This window comes from Rhinoderma darwinii, chromosome 2, assembly GCF_050947455.1.
Source record: "Rhinoderma darwinii isolate aRhiDar2 chromosome 2, aRhiDar2.hap1, whole genome shotgun sequence".
Taxonomy (NCBI): Eukaryota; Metazoa; Chordata; class Amphibia; order Anura; family Rhinodermatidae; genus Rhinoderma; species Rhinoderma darwinii.
In genome coordinates this window covers 219081824-219102635 of record NC_134688.1, presented here as the reverse complement: position 1 = coordinate 219102635, position 20812 = coordinate 219081824, and the positions used below count along the sequence as shown (strand labels likewise).

Genomic DNA, 20812 nt, shown 5'->3' with positions numbered 1-20812 from the left:
ATTTGAAAAATCGGCTTCGTCCTCAAGGCCAAAACAGGCTCAGTCCTGAAGGGGTTAAGTGGTTAATTTCATTCTAATGTCAAAACTCTGATGTCAACATCAACAATTACTTTATATGGTAACATCCAATGCCACTTAGAGAACAACAAATCTCTTTCTAATCTGTACAAACGTAATATCAAATAGTTTGTTTTCAACGATAATATCAAGAATTCAGAAATAATGTGAAATGTATCCGTTTACTATTTATAGCATGGGAAATTATGTACAATTTTACCTTACATAGGACTCATGACTGTAAAATGCACATTTACCATTCAACAAGATTCACCAAGATTGTATGTCTCAGAAACTTATAGTCACCATTGTGGTGGCTTCTTAAAGTGGAATGAATTTCTATGGATGTGTTAAAAAAAAACAAAAAAAAAAACGGACACCAGCTTATTTGTATTTCCAAGATGTAATTCAGTTAAAAAAATCGCCTGATCTAGTATTCAGTAATCTTCCAACTCAACTAGGCTGGGTACAGGGTGCAACGTTTGGGTATTTTATAGAAGCTTGTTACACGAGTGCTGTAGTCATACGGCAACCAGGTTACGAAGGATGAGGAACCCACAACATGATAATACAGCTTTCATTTCCACCAGTGCCTGCCATAGGACTGAATATTTACTGTGCCACCGACTATGCTGAACATTTAACGAAGCACCAGGTAGTGCCCTACTAACACCATATACAATATCAAGATTCCGCACTGACCATGGTCAGCTGATTTTGGCATGGTGGGTGGTTGTGTATGTGTGATGGAGGTGTGGATAGCAGACGTTTTTTGTTTTTTTCAATTGCCCAGCCCTAGTACAGGGACTTCTGAAGCTCTTGTGCAAAATCTGTAACAGAGCAACCCATTTACCATGTGCCAATTATAATATTGGTCTCTTCTTATGTGGTAGAGCCTCTGGGCCCACTCTGGCACCAGGGCCCTGGTGCAACCGCTAACTCTGCACCACTTTAACTGCACCCCTGTATAGGTATGGGGTGTGTATATATATATATATATATATATATATATATATATATATATATATATATTTTATAATTCAGGTTTTATTTGTACAAGTCAAAAGTGTTCGAAGCAATCATTTTAGAATGATACATTACATTTATAATGCACAATGTTATTTACATTGTAATACCCCTGATTCTCATATGTCGGTCTTGTGAATGCTCACGAATATATATTAGGGGTTCCATCCTTTTCAGCCTTCCGATAATACGTTATTTAGTAGCTTCCCCTACATGTGACAGATGATTGATCATGTGATCCCAATGGCACAGCTGTGCAACAATGAATCTCCAGCTTTTAGACTCATTCAGAGATGGGTTTAGACTCCTTTGTTATTAATTAACCCTTTAATGACTAGGCCATTTTTCCATTTTCTACTTCCTTGCCTTTCAAGAGCCATAACTTTTTTATTTTTCCATTGACATGGCCAGTGTGAGGGTTTGTTTTTTTGCGGGATGACTTGTAGTTTTTAAAGAGGCTCTGTCACCAGATTATCAAATCCCTATCTCCTATTGCATGTGATCGGCGCTGCAATGTAGATAACAGTAAAGTTGTTTTTTTTTTAAAAACGATCATTTTGGCCAAGTTATGAGCAATTTTATATTTATGCAAATTAGCCTTTCTAATGGACAACTGGGCGTGTTTTCTCTCATTTCCAACTGGGCGTGTATTGTGTTTGTAAGATCTGGGCATGTTTACTTGTTTTACTAGCTGGGCGTTGTGAATAGAAGTGTATGATGCTGACATATGATGCTGACAAACACTTCTATTCACAACGCCCAGCTAGTAAAACAAGTAAACACGCCCAGATGTTAAACATAATACACGCCCAGTTGGAAATGAGAAAACACGCCCAGTTGTCCATTAGAAAGGCTCATTTGCATAAATATAAAATTTACTGTTATCTACATTGCAGCGCCGATCACATGCAATAGGAGATAGGGATTTGATAATCTGGTGACAGAGCCTCTTTAATGGCACCATTTATTTTTATTCCACAAAATAATTTTTCAATTTTCCCATAGTTTTTTTGGGGGTTTCGATTTTAACACACTTTGCTCTGCGGTAAAAATGACATGTTAACTTTATTCTACGCGTCAATATGATTACGGCGATACCAAATTTATTTTTATGTTTTACTACTTTTGTTAAAAAAAATAAATACATTTTGTTTCACCATATTCTGAAACCCCGAACATTATTATTTTAATGTCGATGGAGATGTGGGAGGGCTTGTTTTTTTGCGGTGAGAACTGTAGTTTTTATTGGTACCATTTTAGGGTACATAGGACTCTTTTTAAACATTTTTAGTAGCAGTCGAGGTGACTAAGAGACAGAAATCGTGGTGTTTTTATTTCGTTATTTTTTGTGGCATTCACCATGAGAGTTAAAATTTTTCATATTGTAATAGTTCAGACTTCTCTGGAGGTGGCCATACCAATTATGTTTATTAATCTTTTTACATTAATTTTAGAAGAAATTGGAAAAGGTTTTTTTTAAACTTCTAATATTTTTTGGTATATAATTTTTTTAAATTTAACGGATCCTTAACTTTTTTTTTTTTTATTAGTCCGCCTAGGGGACTTAAACCAGCACTTGTTAGATTGCTAAAACAATATACTACAATATCCCCTGTATTGTAGTATATTGTGTTTTTTTAACTGCCACTTATTACAGGGCTTAACAGGAACTCAAAGTTAGGAAACCTGGGGCCTTCACTGGGCCCCTCTGTTTGCCGTGACAACAATTGGCATTCCGCTATCGTGTCGCAGCGATGGGTTGTCATGGGGTCCGCCCCTCTCTTTCTATTGGCTTAGATGCTGCAGTCGTTATTGACTGCGGTATCGAAGGGATTAAACAGCTAGGATCAGAGTTATGTCCGATTCTGGCCATTAGAGCAGAGTGTCAGCTGTAATATTCAGCGGACATGTGCAGCGTATGAAACGTGCTTTCCTAAAAAATGGCAGAACACTAAAAAAAGTAAGAGATGTCCTTAACCCCTTCAGGACTGAGCCTGTTTTGGCCTTGAGGACCAGCCCCATTTTTCAAATCTGGCGTGTTATTTTATGTGGTAATAACTTTGGAGTGCTTTAACCTATCCAAGTGATTTTGTTTTCTCGTGACATATCGTACTTTGTTTGTGGGAAAACTTGGTTGATAAATTCAGTATTTATTTGTGAAAAACAACAAAGTTTGGGGAGAATTAGCAAAAATTTGCATTTTTTCTAAATTTAAACGCATCTGCTTGTAAAACGGATAGTAATACTACACAAAATAGTTACTAGTTAACATTTCCCATATGTCTACTTTATGTTTGCATAATTTTTTGAACATTCTTTTATTTTTCTAGGACGTTACAAGGCTTAGAACTTTAGCAGCGACTTCTCACATTTTCAAGAAAATTTCAAAAGGCTATTTTTTAAAGGACCAGTTCAGTTCTGAAGTGGCTTTGAGGGACTTATGTATTAGATAGACCCCATATATCACCCCATTTGAAAAACTGCACCCCTCAAAGTATTCAAAACAGCATTCAGAAGTTTCTTAACCCTTTAGGCGTTTCACAGAAATGAAAGCAATGTAGAGGGGAAATTTACAAATTAAATTTTTTGGCCAAAAATTTGTAATAAAAAAAAATTCTGTAACACAAAGTTTTACCAGAGAAACGCAACTTAATATTTATTGCCCAGATTCTGCAGTTTTTAGAAATATCCCACATGTGGCCCTAGTGCGCTAATGGACTGAAACACCAGCCTCAGAAGCAAAGGAGCACCTAGAGGATTTTGGGGTCTTTTTTTAGAATATATTTTAGGCACCATGTGTGGTTTGAGGAGGTCTTGTGGTGCCAACACAGTGGAAACTCCTTAAAAGTGACACGATTTTGAAATCTACACCCCTCAAGGAATTTATCTAGGTTTATAGTTAGTATCTTGACCCCACCTTGGCCTTTTGCTAGATTTATTGGATTTAGTCTGTGAAAATGAAAATCTACTTTTTTTTCTGAAAAAACATAGAAATAAAGAAGAAAAAGGAACACCAACATTTGAAAAACAATTTCTCCCAATTATGGCAATACCCCATATGTGGTAATTAACTGCTGTTTGGACCCACAGCGGGGCTTAGAAGGGAAGGAGCGCTATTTGGCTTTTGGGGCTCAAAATTAGCTGGAATGTTTTTCGGGTACCATGTCGCATTTGCAAAGCCCCTGAGGGACTAAAACAGTGGAAATACCCCAAAAGTGACCCCATGTGGGAAACTACACCCTTAAGGAATCTTTCCAGGGTTTATAGTGAGCATTTAGACCCCACAGGAATTCATTAGAATTAGGCCATGAAAATGAATATCAACATTTTTTTTCACAAAAATGTTGATTTTTTTCATTTTCACAAAGGATAAAGGAAGAAAATGCACCAAAACGCTTGTAAAGCAATTTCTCCCGAGTACGGCAATACCCCGTGGTCATAAATGTTTTTCATTAGAAATTAATTAACCCTTTTTGCTTTTTCATTTTAGTTTTTCCCTCCCCTTTTCCAAGAGCCATAACTTTTTCTTTTTCCATCAATGGAGCAGTGTGAGAGGTTTTTTTTCTCGCGGGAGGAGTTGCAGTTTCTAATGACACCATTTATAGTACCATATAACATACTTTGAAACTGAAAATAAAATTCTTTGCAGGCTAAAATTGGAAAAAGTTGCGATTCCTCTATTATTTTTTGGGTTTCGTTTTTACGGCTTTCACCGTGCGGTAAAAACGTCAACTTAAATTTTTTTTCTGCAACTTAATACGATAAAAGCTTGTTTTTTGTGGGACGGGTTGCAGTTTTTATTGGTACTCTTTTGGGGTATATGCAACTTTTTGATCACTTTTTATTCTGTTTGGGGAGGGGTGGTGACCAAAAAAAAAATTGTGATTCCGGCATTGTTCTTTACTTTTTTTTTTGCGGTGTTCTCCCCTGTACGGGAAAAATAACATTATGGGTCGTTACGAACGCGGTGATACCAAACGTGTACTTTTAACGTGTTCATTTTTTTCCTATAATACAAAATTTATATAAGTGCGATTGGTGCAACTTTTGTTATTGCATTCTATTAAAAATTATTTTTACTTTTTGAGACACAGCTGCTTTGTATCCCTTATACAGAGCAGCTGTATGTTGCGCTGACGAGTTATGAACTTAGATGTGATCGATAACAGCTCGATTCTGCACGTCAGAGACACAGAGGACCAGCTGTCAATGAACCCGTCAGTGCTGCTGACCTAACGGATTCAGGTCTCCGTGCTCGATACAGCCGCTCTGTATACAGAATACAAAGCAGCTGTATCTCAAAAAGTAAAAATTTTTAATAAAATGTAATTACAAAGTTGGACTAATCATACCGATAGACATTTTTATTGAAAAGTTTTCAAAAGGTGTGCCTTTAAAATAGATTGCGTCTATGAGAATATGATGTAATATAACATTGGCTTTCACTTGAACAACAGCGATAGGTGATCTTTATAAAACTACAGACATTTATGATATTTGCCTTCTAAGTCAAACATTTACTATTCAGCCTACCTGTTGAGGGCATTGCACATCTCAATAGTTACAAGCACTGAAAGGGCCATAGTTGTGGGATAGCGGGACTCAAACACTTCACAGTCTATTCCCTCAAATAAAGCATGGTCAGGTGTACATTTCATAAAATGCCTCTGTAAAGAAAGTGAAATTATTCAGAAAAAGATTGGTATTCTCAGCAGAATAATTCTTTCCTTTGGCTGTACGACCGATTTACATCATTGCTGGATCATGAAAACGTTAGACTTTGTGCACCATAGTCATATTACTAGAGAATGCATATAGGGCTTTACAGTAGAACTATTGGTATATTTTAGCATGATCTGTGTGTAGTGTTATCAAGCCATCAACATAAGATATCCACACTATATGTTAATAATAATTGCCTAGCAAAAATAGCTGGCCTAGTTAGCTATGTTTCATCAATGCCATATAATATATTTTTAATGAGGAATCATTAAAGGTAAGGTCTATGTAAACTTTTGACGGCAATTAAAAAAAATAAAAATCTATGTTTTTATATAAATTTTGAACAACCTTGTAATTTATTTGAAACATTTTTAACTTTTTGGAGATACAGCCTCTATGTACTCTAAATACATAGAAGCTGCATCTCGTGGTCAAAGTCGGTTCCGTCAGGTCTGCATTACTGACGACTTCAGCGAATACTGGTCCTGAGCATCTCTTACGCGCAGGATCCAGCTATTGTCGATAGATGTGAATTATTAGCACTATAATGTACAGGCACTGTGAAAATGCAGGTACTGTATGATAATAAAAGTGTGTTTGGAATCTCTAGTCTACTCGAAAACAAAGTGTTGATTTGAAAGGAAAAGTTCTCTGCATGTGAGTGGTGTGATACTGTTTAGACCAGTCTTTCTTAACCAGGGTTCCTTTTGGGACCACAACAGGAGTTCCATGGTGGTCAGGACCAGTCTTCCTGACCCCGTAGACCTGACTTCATAGATGCATTGGAGGAGGACAGTTATCTTCTCCAAGAATGTATCATGGCAGATCTGCAAACATCACCATGTGTGCAGTGACACACAAAAGTGAAGAGGACCTAAGAGTGGTAAGCATATGAATACACTTTAGAATTTGGTCTGCGATTTAAATCAATTTAGGGGTCTGGTGTGGAGTCTGAATACATTTTAGGGGCTGGTCTGCGGTCTGATTTAAGTTCAATCCACATCTCGTTTTGTGCACACGTTTGTGGTATATGGCGACGTATAAGTTTTAAAAGTTTCAAAAACATATGCATTCGTGACATACATTTACGTTTTTATGAAGTATAAGTCGTATACTTTTTTATACGTTTTAACTACTTAAAAAATATAAATTTTTTGTTCTTGCGCCAAATCAATAGATATAAAGGAAGTAGTAGGGAGTGGCTGAAGTGTTTTCTGGCACCAGTTCTGAGGGGGTGGGCAGTAGGAGGCACTGTTTTGTCACATGATCTTGCTGATTTCCCACATATGGTAACAAAAACGTTTGACATATGCAAAGTAGTGTTTACATTTTCATACGTCAGCCATATGTCGCCATCGACTTCACATATACGTGTGGTATAAGTTTTGGAAGAGTGCTGAAAAGTGTAGTAGACTACGCTTTTCAGGACTTGGTAAATAAAAAGGATGGAACGTAAGCACACAATACGTATGCACAATCTACACTATTAGGGCATCTGTCCTAACCATAGAAATCAATGTACACGCTGTCGTACATGTTTTGACACTGTTTTTTCATGCCAAAACGTTGACGTCAGACGTACAGTTAAAATGAGAGGTGAACTTCGCTTTAGTTTAGGGGTCTGGTCGATTTATTACTCTGCTTACAAATAAAATCATATTTTTCTAGAACTCTGATTTACTGTATAAGAACTTGCGTATTAGTTGTTTTTAGTGATTTTTTAAATAAATTAATTGGTAAGGGTTTCTTGAGATAACAATATTTTTCAGGAGTTGCCTAATGCTAAAAATGTTGGGAATTTAGACAATGTCAATTATCAGTAAGTCAATAATGTTTCTTCTTGTCATATTAGGAACAAAATGCCACAATCTTGTATGATAAACTGCACTACAATATCAAATCTTTGAGCTGTTGTCTGTCAATCAAGAACCTCTCATATGATTAAAAAAAAAAAGGCACAAGACCTAAGTAAGTTTGCACATACATTTTTGCATAGTACTTATAAATTATAAAGTATGAAATAGAATATGAGAGGTTCTGAAATAAATTTGTAGGCTGTATATGTTGACTAGGTGTCTAATCTGTTACTATATGTGTATACCAAAAGCAGATAAAACTCACCAGCTGGTAGAATGTGAGCTGTGGTCCATCTTCATCATATAAGAACCACCATGTTGCAGCACCTACAGTGGCTAGGCCTACATAGACTGCAAAAAGAGAAGACAAGGGCTTCAGAGGATGATCTGGATGAGTAGGTTTTGCAGACGTAAGAATATACATGTATTTATGCATTACAGTCATTCTGACAGAGAAGACTTCAGGAAGACCTCCAGTAGAAACACAACTTTCCATGTCTGCATTCCCCCCCTGACTGTATACCGCACTCTACACTTCTTTTATGTATTCTGTACTTACTTATGGAACTGCTGCCTTGTCTGTGCTTTAAAAATGCCTCCATCTTAAATCTTAGATTTCCCCAGCTTTCTCTTCCTCTCTGCTTTGCTAACAATCCCATGATGATTCAGCACAGCATCACATGACCTGCTAAAGACCATACCATTTCTGCATGCTGGGGGACACTGTGATTATCATTCTCTCTATATTCTCCTAAATAAGCTGAGAAACCACAAGTATACAGACAGAGAGGCTGCACTATATTCTTCTACATTATACCTGTGTGACAGGAACATATCTAAATATCCATGGTAGCTGATGAAAAAAGTGGTGTTGTACAGGAACTGCTGAAGTCTGTGATAGGCGACACATAGATCTTCATAGACTCAAGTAGAGAAACCGTGTCGCCGAGCCCGATTAACACTGCTGCTAAGCAACCATCCCAGTCTGATATATAGAGATAGGAGCAGCAAGAAAAATAACAGGTGGGAGACTGACACATGGAAAACTATATTGGCACACATGGGAATGTTTAGTTATGGCCGGAGTGTCCTTTTAAGGATATTAATCTTTAAATAAATGGTGATCGGCACTCGTACACTACTAAGCTATTGTTTCTGCAAAAAAAACAGAAACCGAACAGAACGGAAACAAACGAAAACCAACTTCAACGGAAACATTACCATTGAAATCAATGCTAATGCAAATGGAAGCTATGGTTTCTGTTTGGCTTTCCGTTCATCGGTTTCTCTGATGGAAAAGTCGAGCGGAACCGAAGAACGGAAGCCTGACGCTGATGTGAACAAACCCTAAAGACGGACATACACGTTTTGAATAATTCCATTGGATTTGATTTCTTTGTATGAAGAGAAAAGCTTGTAAAAATACAGACAGCAGCGTTCATTACTTTTAACAGGAAACTGATGAAACCTGCCAAACTGAATGCATTAAAGCCACATGTTTCTTCAATATATAAAAATAACACTTGTTGTATGGGTGGGCTGAAAGCACTCTCATAGGTTAAAAAAAAGTGTTTTGCAAAAATACCTCCAATGGCCAGGTATCTGAAAAATAACCATCCGCTGATAAGTGGCTCCCGAGGATTACGAGGCTGCTTGTCCATGATGTCAAGGTCGGGTGGGTTAAATCCCAGAGCCGTTGCAGGTAAGCCATCTGTGACCAAATTAACCCAGAGGAGCTGAACAGGGATGAGGGCTTCAGGAAGGCCAATGATAGCAGTGAGAAAGATACTGAAAGAAAACAAAGAGACTAAGCATTTTCCAAGAAATAGGCACTATTACAAAGTTCTGTTACACAATTTCCGACTTTAAAATGCTTACAGCAGTTTCATAACACATGACTATTACCATAATCACTTTCTTTACATGGGGATCGCTTGGAGTAATAGGTGAGAGCAGGCATGGGGAAATCAAATTCCCCACACCCGACCTCACGAATAAAACATTTTTATGTTATCCATATTCATAGTAGTCTGTGCCATTTATACACTGCTGCAGGAGGAATTTGATCCCCCAAATTACCCGATACTCTCTAGCTTGCAGTGTAAGGAAGCACAATATAAGTAAAGGTTCTTCAAAAATAAATCTTCCCTCTCAGAGATTGCTGCAACCGGTTACCTATGGCTTGCCCATTTTTAAGTAATGTCATGAGAATAAAAAATCAACTAAATCTGAGGGAGCCATTAGAAATCAATCTGGTGAAAAAAACACAAAATGAATTGTAACAGATCTGACCTATAAATGGATCCTGTAAAACCTGAAGTCATGATGTCAGTGTGAGCAGAGCCTGATAATACTACATAGCACTAATAATGATCAACATCTTAATAATGAAGAAATAAAAAAAAAAATAATATACAGGGTGGGCCATTTATATGGATACACCTAAATAAAATGGGAATGGTTGGTGATATTAACTTCCTGTTTGTGGCACATTAGTATATGGGAAGGGGGAAACTTTTCAAGCTGGGTGTTGACCATGGTGGCCATTTTGAAGTCGGCCATTTTGTATCCAACTTTAGTTTTTTCAATGGGAAGAGGGTCATGTGACACATCAAACTTATCGAGAATTTCACAAGAAAAACAATGGTGTGCTTGGTTTTAACATTACTTTATTCTTTCATGAGTTATTTACAAGTTTCTGGCCACTTATAAAATGTGTTCAAAGTGCTGCCCATTGTGTTGGATTGTCAATGCAACCCTCTTATCCCACTCTTCACACACTGATAGCAACACCGCAGAAGAAATGCCTCCCGATCTGACCCCCTTAGACTTTTATCTTTGGGGTCATCTGAAGGCAATTGTCTATGCTGTGAAGATACGAGATGTGCAGCAACTGAAACTACGGATACTGGAAGCCTGTACTAGCATTTCTTCTGCGGTGTTGCTATCAGTGTGTGAAGAGTGGGAGAAGAGGGTTGCATTGACAATCCAACACAATGGGCACCACTTATAAAATGTGTTCAAAGTGGTCAGAAACTTGTAAATAACTCACGAAAGAATAAAGTAACGTTAAAACCAAGCACACCATTGTTTTTCTTGTGAAATTCTCGATAAGTTTGATGTGTCACATGACCCTCTTCCCATTGAAAAAACTAAAGTTGGATACAAAATGGCCAACTTCAAAATGGCCGCCATGGTCAACACCCAGCTTGAAAAGTTTCCCCCCTCCCATATACTAATGTGCCACAAACAGGAAGTTAAGATCACCAACCATTCCCATTTTATTTAGGTGTATCCATATAAATGGCCCACCCTGTAGAATCAGTTTCTAGTGTAGTAGTATTCCAATACTAAAAATGTTAAATTAAGGCTAGAAATCTATGAGCCGTAACATGTAAAATGACACACAATACACAAAGCTCCAGATATAAGATTAGCAAACTACAATATTCTATCCTGTGAAAAAAACAAAAACGTAAACCTGAAAGACGCATTAGAACTCAATAGGGAAAAAAAGCGAAAAAAAAAAAATAGAACTAAAACAATCAGTCAACGGATTGTAACAGATCTGACCTGTAAAAATTGATGCCAGTTTGAATAGAGCTTAAAGTGCTTTTCCAGAGAGAAAAAATGAATGACCTATACTTAGGATAAGCCATCAATATCTGTTTGGTTGGAGTCACACTCTCGGCACCCCCGCAATTAGCGGTTTTGAAGGACCCGTGGCCTGGTTGCGAACACAACTATCCCTTCATTCCCTTGAGTGCTCAATACTGTCAAACACCGACACACTAGCGGCAGTTCACAGTATTACATATAGCAGTATTGCTTTCACGAGCACTTGGGCCCCTTGATCAGATATTGATAGCCTATCCTGAGGATAGTTTATCAATTTTCTCTATCCGGAAAAACCCTTTAATACTGCTACGTACCATAACAGTCCTAATGTAGTAGTACGTAAAATGAGTGCAAAAAAAAATAATCTATGACCGGTTATAAAACCGGATATAAAAGAAAGAGGACAACCGGTACACAAAGGCCCATACGTACTTTGATTGGCATATCATACCCCAGTCTTCTTTAAAGGAAATAGTTGGAGCGATTTGCGCCAAATTTGTAAAAACGTGCACTCTAAATTTATTAATAGGCACTTAGAGACCAGGAGCACTTTTCTTGTCACTTTCAAAATTTGTTAAGTAACACAAAAACCTGGTATACCCACCCTACATGATAAATGTGGGCCAAGGTGTGTTAGGCCTTATTCACAAGGCGCTAAAAAAAACAACCCAAAAAAACAATGTTTTTGTACAGCTCTTTTTAAAGCACAAGCGCATTTGACGTGTTTTTGGGTGTGTAATTAGGACTCCTATTGACTATGGGAATTAGGCAAGTTTTTGAGAATTTACCGGACGCTTCTTTTTTTACATGACGTGTTTTTTTAAACGGGTGCGAGTAAAAATAAAAAATAAAAAGTAAAAAATGTGACATATGCACTACAATGCGATTTCCCATTGATGTCAATGGAAAGTTAAAAGCATGAGTTTTTGACATGTTATTCGGCGTGTAAAACGCGCCAAAAATACACCATGTGATCAAGGCCTTAGAAACATTTGCAATAAATTGGGGCAGAACCCCAAACTCAAAGCGGTCATCTAAGAGGAAAACATGTATAAAATGGTTGCCAGGCGCAGTATAAATATAGTGCATGTGCTTGAGCAATTTTTAACTCTGTATCTTGACAAAAAAAAACTGTCTGCAACAAGTTCTATCAACTTGCCTAAGGCCCCATGCAAACGATTGTAATTTTGATCCGCAATTACTTATCCGTAATTGCGGATCAAAATACGAATCCACTCATTTCTATGGCCCACAGATTCTATGGCCCACGTCTATATTATGTATATGGACGCCTGGAAAATATCAGCAATATCTTACCAGACTACTTCACCAACATTAGAAGAGATAAGATAGCGAATGAATTGTTTCATATTATTGTAAATTGCTCGCCCTTCTTCAACAGCAGATACTATAGTTGAGAAGTTGTCATCAGAGAGAACCATCTCTGCAGCGGATTTTGCCACCGCTGTGCCAGAACCCATAGCAATGCCTATCTCAGCCTTCTTAAGGGCAGGAGCATCATTTACTCCATCACCAGTCTAAAAATACAAGGAAAATAAAAAAAAGTATCAATATAAACACTTAGTATTTGTAGTACATACTTTTATTTAACTTTTTAATAAATGACAGATGTCTTACCATGGCAGTAATTTCATTGAGGGACTGCAAATACTCTACAATTTTGGACTTGTGTGCTGGTTCCACACGGGCAAAGCACCTAGCAGTACGGCAAGCATCTCGCTGTTTCTCTAAAGGGAGGTCATCAAACTCTCTGCCAGTGTATGCCTTGTCTGTTATATCCTCAGACTCAGAGAAAATGCCAATCTTTCGGCATATTGCCACTGCGGTACCTTTGTTGTCACCAGTTATCATTATCACTTTTATTCCAGCTATTTTGCACATCTGAATTGAGGTAGCTACTTCTTTACGAGGAGGATCAAGCATGCCAACGCACCCAACAAATGTCAAATTTGTCTAATAGAACATAAAATAGAATTAATACACATATTTCATAAACCCTTTTATAAACAAAAAAAACAAAAAAAAAATTGTTCTGGAACTCACCTCATAATTGATAAATTTGTTTGCATCATCTAATTGCATGTCTTCCAATTTTGGTGGCACATCCCGCGTAGCTAGACCAAGACACCGTAATGTGTCCATACCAGAACCCCAGTCCCGAATCTTGGACATGATCTTTTCTCTAGCAGATGGAGTCAAAGGAAGCTTTGTGGAACCCACACGTACATAATTACATCGCTCAATGACACTTTCAGGAGCACCCTAAAATGTAAGAAAAACATTTTTAGAATGCTATATATATATATATATATATATATATATATATATATATATATATATATATATATATATATATATAACAAAAAATAGCTCCAGGAAAAAAATTACTAAAATGTACTGAGATTTTTTTTTTCCTACCATTTTTTTACTTTTTTCCAACGAGAGCTAACATTTTACGCCACGAGGAGTTTAAATTTTTTTTTCCCTACTTATAAAAAATCTAAATTTTGTATCTAAATATCAGATTCAAGAAACAGAAAAGGAGGACACAACTTCCCTTTATACTCCCGCCTCCAATTAGAATCAACTCCTGAATTTGGCTAAAGAAAACCCTTGCAAAAACTGCACCAAAAATGCACAGTGTGAACAGCTTAAAGTCCCAGACATCTAAATGGAAAGTGGGTTGTGTAAATAAAAAGCCTAAATAATAGAATTCAATGGTTTGTAACAGGGCCAGGACAAGGGGTAGGTGGGATAATCGACTGCCTAGGTTCCACCCCTCAACCGGGCGAATTGCAGGTAAAAACTCCACAAAACTGCTATGTCCAATGATACCAGGGCACAAGTGTGTGCAGGGCTGTTAAAGGACCTGCACAGATAAGGACACATGACCACAGGTTCTGAAGCCAGAGGGTGAAGTAGCAAGGTTCCACAGAGAAGGAGAAATTGTGAGCTGCTGTGTACAGGGTGTGGTCTAGTTTCTGTATGTATGGTATTTAGGAATCTGGGGTATTTAGGGAGTCTGGTTTGTGGTTTATATTTATTTAGTGTGTCTCGTCTGGGGTCTGTATTAATTTAAGGGCCTGGGGTCTGTAATAATTTAAAGGACTAGGGGTCTGTAGTTACTCAGGGGGTCTCATGTCTGTAGCTACTCAGGGGGTCTCATGTCTGTAGTTACTCAAGGGGTCTCATGTCTGTAGTTACTCAAGGGGTCTCATGTCTGTAGTTACTCAGGGAGTCTCATGTCTGTAGTTACTCAGGGAGTCTCATGTCTGTAGTTACTCAGGGAGTCTCATGTCTGTAGTTACTCAGGGAGTCTCATGTCTGTAGTTACTCAGGGAGTCTCATGTCTGTAGTTACTCAGGGAGTCTCATGTCTGTAGTTACTCAGGGAGTCTCATGTCTGTAGTTACTCAGGGAGTCTCATGTCTGTAGTTACTCAGGGAGTCTCATGTCTGTAGTTACTCAGGGGGTCTCATGTCTGTAGTTACTCAGGGGGTCTCATGTCTGTAGTTACTCAGGGGGTCTCATGTCTGTAGTTACTCAGGGGGTCTCATGTCTGTAGTTACTCAGGGGGTCTCATGTCTGTAGTTACTCAGGGGGTCTCATGTCTGTAGTTACTCAGGGGGTCTCATGTCTGTAGTTACTCAGGGGGTCTCATGTCTGTAGTTACTCAGGGGGTCTCATGTCTGTAGTTACTCAGGGGGTCTCATGTCTGTAGTTACTCAGGGGGTCTCATGTCTGTAGTTACTCAGGGGGTCTCATGTCTGTAGTTACTCAGGGGGTCTCATGTCTGTAGTTACTCAGGGGGTCTCATGTCTGTAGTTACTCAGGGGGTCTCATGTCTGTAGTTACTCAGGGGGTCTCATGTCTGTAGTTACTCAGGGGGTCTCATGTCTGTAGTTACTCAGGGGGTCTCATGTCTGTAGTTACTCAGGGGGTCTCATGTCTGTAGTTACTCAGGGGGTCTCATGTCTGTAGTTACTCAGGGGGTCTCATGTCTGTAGTTACTCAGGGGGTCTCATGTCTGTAGTTACTCAGGGGGTCTCATGTCTGTAGTTACTCAGGGGGTCTCATGTCTGTAGTTACTCAGGGGGTCTCATGTCTGTAGTTACTCAGGGGGTCTCATGTCTGTAGTTACTCAGGGGGTCTCATGTCTGTAGTTACTCAGGGGGTCTCATGTCAGTAGTTACTCAGGGGGTCTCATGTCTGTAGTTACTCAGGGGGTCTCATGTCTGTAGTTACTCAGGGGGTCTCATGTCTGTAGTTACTCAGGGGGTCTCATGTCTGTAGTTACTCAGGGAGTCTCATGTCTGTAGTTACTCAGGGAGTCTCATGTCTGTAGTTACTCAGGGAGTCTCATGTCTGTAGTTACTCAGGGGGTCTCATGTCATGCCCATTAGTGACCGCCAATACGCCTTTTCACAGCGGCCACTAATGGGCTTTATTCTGATGCATACGACTTTTCACGGCGCTGCATCAGAATAAATCTGCGACGCCAGGACCAGTTAAAACTCCCTGTTATCAGCTACCATAGGTAGCTGAGAACTTGGGCATCGCTGCTCGAGTGGGCAGATCGAAATCCACACATTTAACCCCTTAGATGCGGCGCTCAATAGCGAGCGCCACATCTGAGTGGCTTTGGAGAGAGGGACGGAGCTCCCTCTCTCACCCCCCTGGCACCCTGCTATGAGATCGCAGGGTGCCAGTGTCTTCTATGGCAGCCGGGGGCCTAATAACGGCCCCCAGGTCTGCCTGTAGTGGATGGCTGCTCGGCCATGCCTCTTGCATGACCTAGCAGATGCCTGTCCGTTGTAAACGGACATGCAGTAATACACTGCGATACAGAAGTATTGCAGTGTATTATAAACGTGATCGGACGATCGCATAGTAAAGTCCCTTAGTGGGACTCTTGAAAAAAAAAAAGTGTAATAAAGTTATTAATAAATGTGAATAAAAGTGAAAAAAATATAAAATTAAAAACACACTTTTTCCCATTACAAAATGCTTTATTATGACAAAAAAAAAAAGTAAAAAAGTTACACCACCCCGTCCAGAACGACCCCAACTATAAAGCTATGTTATTTAACCCGCTCGGCGAACGCTGTAAAAAATAATAGAAAAAAACAATGCCAGAATTGCTGTTTTCTGTTCATCCTGCCTTTAATAAAATGTGATAAAAAGTGATCAAAAAGTCGAATGTACTCCGAAATGATACCGATAGAAACTACAAGACGTCCAGCAAAAAAAAAAAAGCCCTCATACAGCAGCATCGGCGGCAAAATAAAAAAAGAGATGGCTTTTCGAATACTGTGTAAAAATAGTACAACATAAGAAAGCCATATAAATTTGGTATTGTTGCAATCGTAACGACACGCTGAATAAAGTTATTATGTTATTTATACCACACGCTAAATGGTGTAAATTAAAGACGCAAAAAAATTTGTGGCGAAATTGATGGTTTTTTTTCTATTACGCCCCAAAAAAGGTTAATCAATAAAGGATATGTGCCCCAAAATGGTGCTTTTAAAAAATACAACTTGTCCCACAAAAAAAAGTCCTTATACAGCTATGTTGACGCAAAAATATAAAAATTCTAGCTCTTGAAATGACGATGGAAAAACGTAAAAAATAGCTTGTCATCAAGGTTTAAAATAGGCTGGTCATTAAGGGGTTAATTTAGGAGTCTAGTCTGAGATTCATACTTTGGGAGTCTGGTCTGGGGTCTGTATTTAGAGGGTCTGTGCTTATTTTGGGGTCTGATCTGTGGTCCAAGTAAAAGTAGGGTACCCCCTGTTATATAATAGGTTGTTACTAAGGAAATAAGTTACACGCAAAATGCATATCCCCTTAAAAATGTGTAAGTTAATATTTTTCTTTTGTCTGTACAGCCATTTGGGTTAGGTGTTCTATGGATCCACCTTCCTTTGTGACAATTAAGAGGCCTTAATTGACATCAAATTTTCTGGCTCATAAAATGGGGTCCCTAGACTGTCCTCTAGTGCATGCATATGTCCTAATAAGCCATATGGACTTAAAGGGGCTTTCCCACGAGGGACATTTATGACATATCCACGGGATATGTCATAAATGTCAGATCGATGCGGGTCCCGCCTCTCTAGAACTGGCCTCCTAAACCCCGTTCTAGCTTTGTCTGTTATCGCTGACTCCCGGCCACGTCCTGACTTTATGGTCGGGAGTTATGAAAATAGCGTAGCTCGCTGAGCTACGTTGTTTCCGTAACTCCCATAGTAGTGAATAGCAGTTACGGAAACATGCGAGCTACGCTGTTTCCGTAACTACCATTAAGATGCATGGGCTTACGAAAATAGTGTAGCTCAGCGAGTTACACTGTTTTCACCTTCATGGTCGGAAATCAGCCAACACACAAAAACTTAGAACGGGGTTTAGAGAGAAGTGCGGGTCCCAGAGGTGGGACCCGCATCTACCTGACATTTATGACCTATCCTGTGCATAGGTCATAAATGTCGTTCGTGGGAAAACCCCTTTAAATAAACATAACATACAAATTTCCTAACAATTAATTGTAACATCTGTACACACACTGGAACATGACAATTCATCTTACCTTAACAAACATCTTGCTGCCAGATGTTGTGCCACTGGAACTAACAGGAGTGCAATACACAGACATCGATTTGCGATCTCGAGAGAACTCCAACGTACATTCTTTCTTAATAAGTTTCTTTATAACCTGATATGGCATATAAAAAAAAAAAAAAGTTTAAATTCTTCTAAACAAACTATCCACATTCTTAGTTTATCCACAGTTATTACACAGTTAGTAACTATTAGGGACCTATTGTAATCAATTGTTTATGGGATCCTCAAAGCTTATAAACCAATAACATTGTGCCATCGTTTCAGACCAGAACTAGAAGTGTGTCTATAATTAAAGGGAGTCTGTCACTGGTAGGTCAAGAGGGCTCTCAGTTTAAGCACTACTTCCTTTGAACAAGTGTGCGAGGTAGGGAAGCACCACCGCCATGAGGGCACAGTTAAGATTTCTGCCTTCAATAGGCACCTAGAAGAATATTTTGTAGGTGCATCTGCCATCTTTGAGTTGTATTTGAAAGCATTAACCTGTATGGTACTACATAGTGAGAGGATACAATCTGTTAGCAAAATACAGACAGTACACTATAGAACTAGTCAGATTACTCCTGCTCATAAAGGGCGTTTTAAAGATAACAGGCAGACATTAGTGAATTATTGTATATGAAATGCCATAACATTCAAGCACAATTTCACATCTCACTCAACAAATGTTAAATTAAGCCCTGTTAATAGATGGAAGAATACTCACAGAATTGCAAGAATTTGCTCGTTCCACCTTAGAAAGCTTGGACAAATCATTATTAAATACATTCATCTTTTCCACCAGGCAAGTCAAGGCAGTCTCTGTTGCTTCTCCCACCTTTTCATATATTCCCTTGGACTGTAAAATAAATCTGTTATCAATAGATCAATTCCTTACCACAATAAAATAGACATTTTAAAAGGGCAAGATTCTTAAAAAAATGATATGTAAGTCAGTACCTACAGGTGATGCAAAACTGTTCAGCGTTTCTGTAACTACAATACGGCAACAGTGCCTAGAAAAAGTTTGAGAGTCTGAATCACACCTCCTGTCTCATTATTGGTTCAGGCAGCTGCTCCCTCCCTCCCCATTGCAGCTCTGCCTCTTCAGATTGGCTGCGGTGTATAAATACAAGTATATCACAGACTCACCAGGCAGTCAGTACATGGGGAGCTGATTTCTATTAGGACACACTGATTATAAAGTATAGATTACTAAATAGAAAAAAAGATGAACGTCAGGTAAATGGCACACAGATACTGAGGCAAATAAGCTTTTGTAAGGGGGAGCCTGGAGAGTTGCTTTAAATAACCACCAAACGTAAAATCTCTGTTGCTTCGAATAAATAGGCCATTGGGGTAGATATTTAAATGCAATATATCACTTCATACCTTTGTTTTGGGTATGGAAGGAGTAGGACAAATGGATTTGCTTTATATGAATTTGAAGTGGCAGTTAAATGGCATTACATTATTGTGGATAATAAAATATGGATTTAACGCTCAGTGGACGTATAATCCTTGACAACTTTTAGTGTGTTCGGTTGAATCTTCATGTAGCTTTGTATAGACCATAAAATGCAAACCAGTGTACAATTTGCAGAATAACTGCAAGCTACTGTATACATTCATTTAAATGGTAATAAATGACTGAAGGGAGTGATAAATACAAGCTCATCTTGTTCTACAGCAGTAAGAAAGGCAGGCAAGAGAGGATCTAGTGTTAGCATGGAGTCATTCCTGGTTTTATAAACGATAGTTATATTCCATGATATTATGCCTTTAATCTGTAAACTATCCTTTCTGATTATAGCCAATACACATCCTGCATAACAAGAGATTATCTCATCTCCTTTAATATCCTATATAATAATTACTCCGTGTTCCGGTGTCCTATACTAAACACATTGTTATTGAGCAGAGCCAGTGTTTGTTTCACATCGCCATACCTACCTCATTAAAATCCAAAGAGGAGTCGTTACAGAGAGCACAGATTGTAGCCAGCTCCACCAAACCGTCATACTGTCCGCACTGAACAGGCTTCTCATCTTTCAAACTGTTCCAATAAGATAACCGCATTAAAATAAGCTTTAGTTTAAAAACCAAACTTTTTTTTAGATATTACCATACAGGTTTGTTTTTTTCTGTCGGATCTACAAGAAATCTGACAGAAAAGAAAATGTGGTTCTGTATGGGCTATCAGATTACTGAGCTGTTCTCCCCTAGAAAAAGTTTTCTGTAGTATTTGGTCTATGGCTACATAGTATTATAGTATCATCAACCACAAACCATCATATAAAACAATTCACTGAAAAAACGTTATTACTTATAGGATATAAGACAGCAGAAAATTGTATACATATATTACAAAATGTCAGCAGATCCCCCAAGACATAGACAAGGATAAAAACGTCCCCTAGAAAAATGTAATTACGTTCGTGTAGCATCCATATCAAAAGTGGAAAAAGGTTTTAAAAAAAAAAAAAAAATCAGCTCGGAGACCTCTTCAAAACTCTGGTTACAGCAGATCCGACTGTTATCATCGGCCCACGTTCTAAAAAAATTTTTGTGTGTCCCAATGGGACCTTTAATACGCTTCTCCTCCCCCAAACCCCTGTGCGGTGACAGACTGAGTTTTGTTAGCGGCACTGCAATCGCTTCTATCTGCAGCTAGACACTATCCCTTTAACCCCTTAGTGACCAGCCTATTTTAAACCTCGATGACCAAGCTATTTTTTATGTTTTTCCATCATCGCATTCCAAGAGCTATAACTTTTTTATTTTTGCATCGACATAGCTGTATAAGGTCTTGTTTTTGCAGGACAAGTTGTATTTTTTATTAGCACCATTTTGGGGTACATATCATTTATTGATTAACTTTTATGAACTTTTATTGAGGATAATTGAAGTACA

The 20812-nt window shown here is 38.4% G+C and overlaps 1 protein-coding gene across 1 annotated transcript in view; it reads right to left on the bottom strand.

The window, feature by feature from the left end:
* Window positions 1-20812, bottom strand: part of ATP2A3 (ATPase sarcoplasmic/endoplasmic reticulum Ca2+ transporting 3) — a 254440-nt gene that overhangs the window by 50739 nt on the left and 182889 nt on the right. The window contains exons 10-18 of the mRNA XM_075852856.1: window positions 19853-19955; window positions 18627-18758; window positions 17889-18014; window positions 13344-13562; window positions 12918-13253; window positions 12597-12817; window positions 9247-9449; window positions 7927-8012; window positions 5617-5750 (exon numbers count right to left, since the gene is read on the bottom strand). Of these exons, the coding sequence (XP_075708971.1) occupies window positions 5617-5750; window positions 7927-8012; window positions 9247-9449; window positions 12597-12817; window positions 12918-13253; window positions 13344-13562; window positions 17889-18014; window positions 18627-18758; window positions 19853-19955 (1560 nt within the window). The remainder of the gene's footprint in view (window positions 1-5616; window positions 5751-7926; window positions 8013-9246; window positions 9450-12596; window positions 12818-12917; window positions 13254-13343; window positions 13563-17888; window positions 18015-18626; window positions 18759-19852; window positions 19956-20812) is intronic.